Source organism: Carya illinoinensis, chromosome 5 (assembly GCF_018687715.1).
Source record: "Carya illinoinensis cultivar Pawnee chromosome 5, C.illinoinensisPawnee_v1, whole genome shotgun sequence".
Classification (NCBI taxonomy): Eukaryota; Viridiplantae; Streptophyta; class Magnoliopsida; order Fagales; family Juglandaceae; genus Carya; species Carya illinoinensis.
Window position 1 is genome coordinate 10,250,546 of NC_056756.1, and position 9,550 is coordinate 10,260,095.

The window sequence follows — 9,550 nt, forward strand, 5'->3', positions numbered from 1 at the left end:
ATTCCAAGTAAAATGTCACCAAACCTCTACTTAAATTATTTCTGTTATCAATTTCTACGCCAATGGAACCCTTTTAACAGCAACCTGGATTCAACCACAGGAATTTTACTTTTCCATCCATCAATTGGGAAATGGCACATAGAAATGACTTTTCATGGATATTCAGACTCAACAGGAAACAGATCAAAATACCACCATGAGGTAATTGGATCTTGACAAACATTAAGCAAACCATTGTGAAAACAATTATAAGACAAAAAGGAACATACTTTGCTCCATTCAACCCCCCCAATATTAAAAGAACATAGACATCAACATGGTTGACAACAAAAGAAACCCAACATGGTTGACTTCCTCGGGGCAACTTCTGTTGCACACGGTTGCTACACAAACTTGAAAGCTCAACATTACAAACTTTTGTCAATATCTTTTCAGCTGTGTCAAAGATCTAGGAGAAAGCGTGCCGGTTCAGCTTTTGCCACGTGGCCGAACTTCCATGTGCTGTATTTCCTATGCACTCCATTGAGTTTCCCAGTTCCAGCCTTCTGATGGAAAGTAACCATCAGTTTTGAGCATTCTCTGTTGGCACATTTTGAAAGTGAACATCATTGTTTAGTAAATAAATTATAGTTCGTCCGATGATAATGTGTTCAAACTTGAAGAAAGTTCCCAAAAAAAAAAAAAATAAAGCATATAAACAACTCACAGAAGCTGATCTTGTGAGTATCTAGTATACCACTCGCTAGTTCTACTCCATTGCTTAAAGGAGTAGTAAAGACTACATTGAGCTGTATAAATTGCTGCAGCAGCTAGCAAAGATGGTGGAAACTTGAGCATTTCATATTCCACAAGGCATAATTCAATGATGAAGAAGGATAGGAGCTCCAGCTGATTCAATTTCATGAGTGGAAGTGGAACATACTTTCAGCATCATTTCGACAAAAAAAAAAAAACTAATTCAAATCCATATGATTAATTGACATCCAATTATAGACCTTTTGATTGGATTGGGCTGCCTTAAGGAATCTCCTCATGAACACATATGGGGTGGGCACCGACAAATTGAATTGTAATTTATTCACCATTAATCTCTCCTATGGGCAAGGGAAATCATTAAGCACTGTTAGTTTTTAACAGTGAGAGGGAGGAAAGAAGTAGTGAGAACCATTGGGGGATATATGATATTACCATATCAATAACTTCTTTCCTTGTATATGCCTTATCTGATAACAGAAGAAGATCCTCTACAAGAGGGACCGAAACCTCCTCATACTTGCAGGCTAATAAAATTGCTGTCAGTCCAACCAATTGAAGCTTCTTTCTGATTACTGTTTGACGCTCTAGAAATCTGTCTATGAGGTCCACTGTGAGGAATAATGTCTCATCCATCAGCTCAAATTTGTAGTGAACCTGTTCATGCAATCAATCTCATCTGTCATGTCCAGCAGTTCGGAATTCTAGAAAAAATAAATAACAAAACTTTTTAGCATCGCTTAGATGTCTCAAAGTGGCCTTATCACTGGAAATGATTTCATCTCCAAAAGCATGGTGAAATTAATATCATGCATTTTCAAAGAACACAGATATCAAACCCATGCATGCAGGGAATTTAAATCTTTAGTAATGGCAATGAAAAGGCTTTTCAAGTCTTCTATTGGGAAAAAAAAAACACAAATAGGGGTATTTTCCACATGATGATCGAGTGCATCCTCTATAATTAGCTTCAAAGAAACAAATCAAGGTCATAATAATTTACCTCGATAAGCCAATCGATAAGGATAGCCCTCATTTTCTCATTGATGTCGAATTGATGGGTCATGTAATTTGGAGAAACACAGCTAGAATACTGCATGATCGTTATTAAGTGAATGAGATATAGATAATGTTGCACGATGGATGAAGTTAACCGATTAATGACATTCCCATAGCAGATAAAAACTTTTTCGTAAGTTGTTTAACTCTCAAGGATGAACTTCTTTATAAACATGGGTTATAATAAAAGATACACATTGTAGAGACGGGATAATTGTACATCAAGATTCACATGAGAATAAAGTTAAGAAGCCTAAAATGGATTCAAGAGTTTTAGCTAATCTGACGAGAGAAGCAGATTGATGTCACCCCCCCTGTCGCAAGGAGGCACAGGGTGGGGGATCCCCTCCTCTACACCCACATGCCCTTTATTATGAAGATCGCATATATAGTTGTAAACAATGCTAGCAGAAATTAATTGTTGATTACACAATTTGAACTTGAACGGATACAGATAATCTGAATGAGCACTACCCGCTACAAATATGCGTTTCAACTGATAAAAATTACCTCAGTTTTCCGGCAGTAAGCAATTATGTCATCTATGTATTCAACAACTGCAAGTGGATCTTTCAAATCGCTGCTATCGACATCAATAACTGGGTCCTCCACATCTTCCATTTCGATCTCTTCCTATGGAAACTCAATGCAAGTTATCTAGTGATGCTGCCCAACCAAAGATATATGTCTAAACCCATTTCAACAGAGAGAGCGTTAGAATTACAGGAGCACATACCATTCGATCAATTTCATCCAGCATGTCTTCAGTGTGCTTCACAAACATCGGAACTCCACCATCACTTGCATCCTCGCACTCCTCCACATCAATAATTGTGCTATCGTCCAAGCTACAAGGGTTCGGAGCCAATGAGGTATGTTTCTTAGCTTCCTGATCGAACAATCATTCTAATAAGTACAAATTCAGTTTGGTTTAAATAGAGCAGAAACAAAAGGAAATTAAACATATTCTTCTTGAATTATACACAAAGTCCTCCAGGGCATTGCTGGACCATTTGTGCTGCAAACTTCCTATACAACGTCAAGGAAAACAATTCAATACTAACGATGAGTTATTATTTTTATTATTAAATCAAATGTAAAAGGGAAATTCAATAGAAGTGTGTGCTTGACCAAGTAATTGGTTTACTGCCAAAATAGATGAGATCTTACTGCACATCACGTCTTTCCCTAACGTATTGCAGCGAGGTCAACTAGAAAGATAGTGTAGCAAAGTTAACTAAGATGAAGCTTAATGTCAGGCAAAACATTTAATCTGATATGATTATACCCTTTGAATTCTGCCTCGTTGACCACGAAATGGTTTAAGGTAACCCCAACAACATTCTGATCGATATCGCCTAGAACCAACCGATGATTGTGTCCCATTTCCTGCACAAACTTGGCATCCCCCATTCTTGGACCTTCTTTTGAATTAGGAAGGAAAAACAGAAAGATGAGAGCTTATAAATATGAATTCCAATAACATACTAAAACGGATAAATGTTGTTTAAAGAATTGATTGGGAACCAGATTACCAGAAATGTAGAAATACCATTTGATCTTTACCTTGAAAACTTGAGGGTCTAATGAGACAAGGATAGTTCTCCTTTGATCCACCCATTTTAATCACCTTCAAGATTAACCCACAAGAACAATAAACCCGATTTCCACACACCCTTAAAGCAATCAATGGAATGAGATGCCCCAATTCGAAAAACATGAAAACTCCATGGTCTAGAAGAAGAAGAAAAACAAGAACAAGAAGATCGACAGAAACAATACCATAAGGTTTTGACAATATAAACAAACAACCTTAAAGACGGAAGTTTCCAGTGTCTTTCCGCTCTTTAAATCTCTCACACAGAGAGAGAGAGAGAGAGAGAGTAAAACTCAGTAGAGGATGGGCGAGAGTGAGTATTCCTGAGAATAAAAGGAAACGACATGGAATGATGGAAAGCGGAACTGAGAAGTGGAGCTGGTTGCCACGTACGATTATTTCTTTGTTTTTTCCTTCCTCCTCTTCTCCTCCTCTTTTTTTTTTTTTTTTTTTTGAAGTTTAACGGCTAGTGAACAGTGGCCGTCCGATCTAAATAATAACGAAAGGTAGCGATGGTTAGTCTAGCGGCACGTTGCTTTGATTCAAATATTTCAATGGCCCAAAAAAAGCGAACATATATAAATCTCTCGAGTAAGACTACGCATGCACAACTGCACAGCTGCACATTTTGCACACCATACGTGGTGTCATTTTTATTGTTTTTTTTTTATTATTAATTTAAATGCAATACGTGCGTTTTGTCAGTCAGTAGTGTTTTTTCCCCAATTCGAATTTGCCCTGCGAAAAACCTCCTCCCTCACTAGCATCGCGTCACCTTCCTCTGCCCACCGCCATCGACGACGTCGTCTCTCTACCAAGCGATACCGAGTGACGTTCCTCCATCTGCACAATTCCACCCACCTAAACCTATCATCAAACACCGCATTTTGCAACGTCAAAATGTCCTCGAGGGTTGACCTTTCAATCGAGCCCCGGGTCATATACGCCCCAGTCTCGTCGGCTCTAACCTTCTGGTGAGCCAAAACCCACAACTGGAACCGGTGTAAATAAGAACTCAAATTGGTCACTAACCTGTCGCATTCACAGAAATTCTCCTACCACATTTGAGAACAAACCGCGACACTGTCTTCCTTAATGAGTGTGGATGGGTCATTTGGGTTCAATTCTGGTGCGCGTCGAGTGAATGAAAATTGGCGAAAGAAGGCGAACCACCCATTGGGTCTAGGGTTTTAGGGATTGGAGTAAGGGAAAGTGGAGGTGGTGCGAATACAGTTGGAATTTGTGAGCATCCGACAGGTGAAGATGAAAAAATGGGTCCGTTGCATTGAGGGCTCCTTTGGTTGGGTTATGCCAGTTTTTTATTCCTTGAAGTGAGAAAATAAATTTATCAATGAAGGGTAATGGATTCGAGTATTTCAACCCTGGGTAGTTGAGTTGATGATCATTTTGCATTAGAGGAGGGTAATGAAATTTACTGCTTCCTAAATTTTGAACTCCTTCGCCTCAACTTCATCATCCTCCTTTGATGCACAAAAATCTGTGAGCTGTTGGAATTTCTACAAGTTGAGTAAAAAAGTCATACCAATGTCCACGAGAACAAACCAAATTAAAAAACCATCCATCACATGTGTAGATTTAAACAAGAAAATAAGAAATTACTCAGATGATTACAGGAATAGAGAGTCGGGAGATCTCAAACTGTTGAAATCACACGCTGTTTTGTGTGATTTTATGGAAGCTTGCGGTTGCTCTTGGTGGAAAGCTGATGAAACAAAGAAAAGGGGGGAGAGATTGGGACTGAGTGACGGTGAGAGAAAAAATGAAATGGAGGCTGACAGAGGGTTTCTGAGACGGAGATACACCGACAGTGGAAGAGCATGGCGGCTATTGTTTGTGGAACTGTTAGGGTTCCCAATGATGAAGAAGAGAAGAAGAAGAACCTTAAGTGGGAGAGTGCAGACGGAAGGAACGTGGGTTGAGGATGGGGGAGAGGAGGTTTGCTGGGAAGATACGAATGGGTAAAATCTGAGAGACGCGTGCGTTTTGTTGCAGGGAGAAATTGGTCATTTGGCTAGGGTGTGCAGCGGCTGCTCCTAAACAGGGGCTGCTCCCCAGATTTATTCAAATCTCTCGATCTTTTCTGTGGGGTTGGGCTTGAATTTTGAAGCCCATCTATGCCATGGTGCGCTCCACGGCACTGAGAGCTCAGGACGTTTCTGGAAACCTCTTTTGCCACGTGGAACCTTTTATATTTTTTTGAAAACATAAATGTAATATAGACCGTCTTGCCATGCGTGACACATAAATATAACATGAGCTTAATATTATGAAAAAATTTAATTGTAAATACAATTATATATTAATATGTATACTAATCTATTGTAATTAGTTAAAAAGTAAATTTTATTAAAAATAGTATTAATTTAAATTTTAAGTATGAATAAATCAGTATTGGTAAGCAGATTAGTGCGCGACTTTACTTATATGTATCAAAACTTTAATATTATTGACTCAGAGATAGAGCTGTTCAAAACTCGGCCCAGGCCGAAACCCGGATAATCAGGTGTCCGGTTATGGTTTTCGGCCCAGATCAAAACCCGCATTATTAAAACCGGCCCAATCCGGGCCGGTTGCGGGTATTATACAAGGGTACCAGATTTTAACCCCGGTACTCGGTTTTTATAAAAACAAAAAAAAAATTATATCTTATTTCGTATCTACTCCTCTCTCTCTCTCTCTCTCTCTCTCTCTCTCTCTCTCGATCGACCCAACGAAGAAGGTAGATCTGTTATTTTTTGTTAAACATGGGTATTTTTTTGTTTTCAAGTTTAGGTATACTTTGGGCCATTGGGAGAAATCCAGAGTTCTTCCTATTCAATTTTTCGATTTGGTTTCATACTTTGGGCTCACCGTTTCTCTTGCTCGATATGTTCAAGTTCTTTTTTTATGAGTTTTTTAGGGTCAATCTATGCTACATCTCTGTTCAAGTTCAAATCTGCAATAGTTTTTTTAGGGTTTTTTTCCTTTTGAGTACTTTGTTGATTTGGGTCTGTTTTGTTTTCATTTCTTTGTGTTTGATGCCCAGATCTCAATCCTTCATTTTTTGTTTTGATCGTTGGAGTCTACTATTATAATTTTTTGTTTTTAATGGGTCCTCTGTTTTTGATGGATCCTCCTACTTTGTCGTCTGGTTTTGAATAACCTTTTTGTTTTAAGCATAACCCTCCAACGAGGATTGGCTTTTTTGCTTAATCTAGGGTTGATTTTGGGGTTTTTGTTTTAATTTTCTGTTGGATGGGTCCTCTATTATAATTTGCTATTTTAATTGGCAATCTGACTATGAGCAATACATGAAGCATATATTTTATGTTATACATGCTTCATCTTGATAATGAGGCAGCATCTATGGAATGACATTGACTTGTGAAATGAGGCAGCAAATTTGTGTCGCTCTGGTTTGTAATTCTGAATCGGGTATTGGGCATATGAATCCGTTGAATTCTCTCCACTCCTTTTAGAGGATGATGTGTAGACAGCTTCCTGATACAGATCCTGTCTAAAATGCAGAACTTCTTGTTCAAGCCAAACCACTTCCTCTTCCAAAACAGCCACCTCCGCAAGAAGCTCCAATGTCTACAACAATCAAAAACCGACATTAAAAGAATTAGAGTTTCCTCTTGGGAAATATGAAAATGCTTAAAAAAAAAAGAACCATTGAATATCATGTAGAATTTGGGTTGCTTTTCTTTGTCCTCTGCCTTCGAATGTATCAATTTAATTCATTCATCTTTTGCAATGCTTTCTCGAACAACAGCATTGTCATTACAAGCTTGGATTCTAAGTTTAAGTGCCAAAATATTTTTTTCCTGAAAAAAAAAAATAATATAGGCTTTGTTAAAAAAAAAACCGGGTATAGGCCGGAACCCGGATTCCGGGTTGTAAAAACCCGGATCAATCCGGGTTCCAACCCGGGTCATAACCTGGCTATATCAGGGCCAGACTCCGGCCCGGATTTGGAATCCGGGTTCCGGGCCGGGTATACCCGGATACCCGGTCCGATACCCGATTGCTCAGCCCTACTCAGAGAGAAATAATAAAGTAGACTCAATTATGAAAAAATGTGAAAAAAATGAAATTCACATTTTTACAATAAAAAACTTATACGATATTTGTTTATTTAAAACTTATATTTAATATTACTCTTGATTCAAAATATATTAACATCAATCATAATAAAATAATTGACTTCAAATGTTACACTTAATGGAATTTATTTATATTATTAACGTCGTGTTTCGTATTCATTTGAACCAAATTCTAGTGACTCAAGTTTTCAATGCAACTAGAATGCGCACTGACCGAGTGGTTTTGGTCGTGGTTGTGGGTTCAAATCCCACAAACAGTGCCACTATTAATTTTGTGTTTCGTATATTTTTGGGATAAGTTCCAACAACTTAAGTCTTCAACGTTGGGTCTCAATCGGTGTTGTGTGGAGTATTTGATAGTGGTTTGGTGCGACTGAACGTTATTAATGCGTATGCCGATAGTAATGAACAATATTTAAATAAAGAGAAAATTGAAAGAGATAAACACACAGATTTATGTGATTCTGTTGCCCAGATGACTAACACAAGAGAGGTGGTGAATTGAGTTGTATTAAAAAAAATAACAATTATAAATCAAATATATAATATAAAATATAAATAAAATATGAAATAACAATAAATATAAAGAGTAAGGGTAAAAGAGAAGCAAATTCAATATGTTAACGAGGTTCGGCCCCACTGCCTACGTCCTCGCCTCAAGCTACCTCTTGAGGATTCCCAAATTCTCAAATTCACTATTCAACCTCCTTCAGATGGAGATAGAAACCTATTACACTTTTGAACAACACCGCTACAAAGGATCCGTGTAGAACACCCTCTACACTTGCAATCACCTTACACGTGGTGATTCAACTATTCCCCGTGTAGAATACTTTCTACACGCACAAGGGTTATACACACCATTTTTCTAATAAAAAAGCTGATAGTGGGTAGGTTATCAGAAAACACTCCTCAATGAATGAAATAAGAACAATACAGCGCAAACTATATCTCTCAAAATGAACAAGGATTAAGACTCAATGCTTAGAAAAGAGAGAATGAAAGCTTTGAATGAATGTTGTATGCTCTTGGTGTTGTAAATGTGAAGCTCTCAAATGATCTATTTATAGGCATATGAGACTTCATATTTAAATTTAAAAAGATTCACATGTCAAAGACAACATCATTCACTTTTTCAAAAAAATCAAATCTAATCCTTTACTTTTGGCATATGACAAAAGGAGCACACTTTCCTTTTCAAAAAATTCAAACCTAATCTTTTACTTTTTGTATATGACAAAAGGAACACACTTTACTTTTCAAATTTTTCAAACAAAATCATCTATATTTTGTATAAGTCTAAAAAAGCATCAATCACTTTTGAAAATATTCAAATAAAACATATACATGTGAAAGATGACAATCAATCATCTTTAATATTTTCAAAATTCAACCCTTTAATCAAGGCATGTACATGTAAAAGATGACAATCAATCATCTTTCAAAATTTTCAAATTTAATTTTCAAAAATATTCATGCACATGTGGAAAATGTATTTTAATGCTTTATGATAAAATATTAATTTTGAGCATTAATCCTAATTTCGAATTTTAAGAGATTTACAACATTACTCTATGACTTTAATGTGAATTTGTTTCCTTCTTGCTCATACTTGGTTCTTTGATGTGCTTGATTCCATTGTGTGGACAACTTGACCTTGAAACTCCTTTATTCTTTGAATTCATTTGTTATCATCAAAATCCATGTGTAGATTTATAATCACATGAAACTTGAAACCTTGGGTTCAACAGATTCGATACTTAGCCTACATTCACAGGAGTTTGGAGAGGAAAAATTTACTATAATAAGCTTGATTTTACAGTCTCTCAGAATCTCTCGTCTTCACTGTACAATAGATTTCACATATCTCTCTTTCTGATATCAACTCCACAGCTAGAACCCGTGTCTGGGGGTTGAAAAAGCATTACCGAGAAGTCTAGCCAAAAGTCTACCCCAAAGGTCCCCCCAAAAGTAGATCTTCCCCCCTTTTATCTCATACACTTTCTTTATTTTAAGTCAGCTTCTCTTCTTTTCC

The 9,550-nt window shown here is 37.2% G+C and overlaps 1 protein-coding gene across 3 annotated transcripts; it reads right to left on the reverse strand.

The window, feature by feature from the left end:
* Window positions 1-85: 85 nt before the first annotated feature.
* LOC122308988 (G2/mitotic-specific cyclin-2-like) lies at window positions 86-3,768 on the reverse strand. Of its 3 annotated transcripts, none has more exons than XM_043122295.1 (10): window positions 3,379-3,764; window positions 3,101-3,233; window positions 2,796-2,841; window positions 2,549-2,701; window positions 2,323-2,445; window positions 1,757-1,846; window positions 1,189-1,410; window positions 996-1,094; window positions 707-888; window positions 86-579 (listed from the first exon to the last, which is right to left on the reverse strand). In XM_043122295.1, exons 1-10 carry the CDS (start codon window positions 3,530-3,532, stop codon window positions 441-443), a joined length of 1,341 nt encoding a protein of 446 aa, XP_042978229.1. In that variant the 5' UTR covers window positions 3,533-3,764; the 3' UTR covers window positions 86-440. The 3 variants fall into 3 exon arrangements, with proteins under 3 accessions (XP_042978229.1, XP_042978227.1, XP_042978228.1); XM_043122293.1 differs by having other exon boundaries at window positions 3,101-3,236; XM_043122294.1 differs by lacking the exon at window positions 1,757-1,846 and having other exon boundaries at window positions 3,101-3,236; window positions 3,379-3,768.
* Between the last annotated feature and the right edge of the window lie 5,782 nt (window positions 3,769-9,550).

Bases quoted from the DNA above. Each gene is read 5' to 3' on its own strand.
- LOC122308988 (XM_043122293.1), bottom strand. From the start codon at position 3,532: ATGTTTTTCGAATTGGGGCATCTCATTCCATTGATTGCTTTAAGGGTG. The intron at 3,237-3,378 runs GTAAAGATCAAA...CTAATTCAAAAG, and splicing joins TAGACCCTCAAGTTTTCAAG to AAGGTCCAAGAATGGGGGAT. The intron at 1,411-1,756 runs GTAAATTATTAT...TTGCATGAACAG, and splicing joins TTATCGATTGGCTTATCGAG to GTTCACTACAAATTTGAGCT.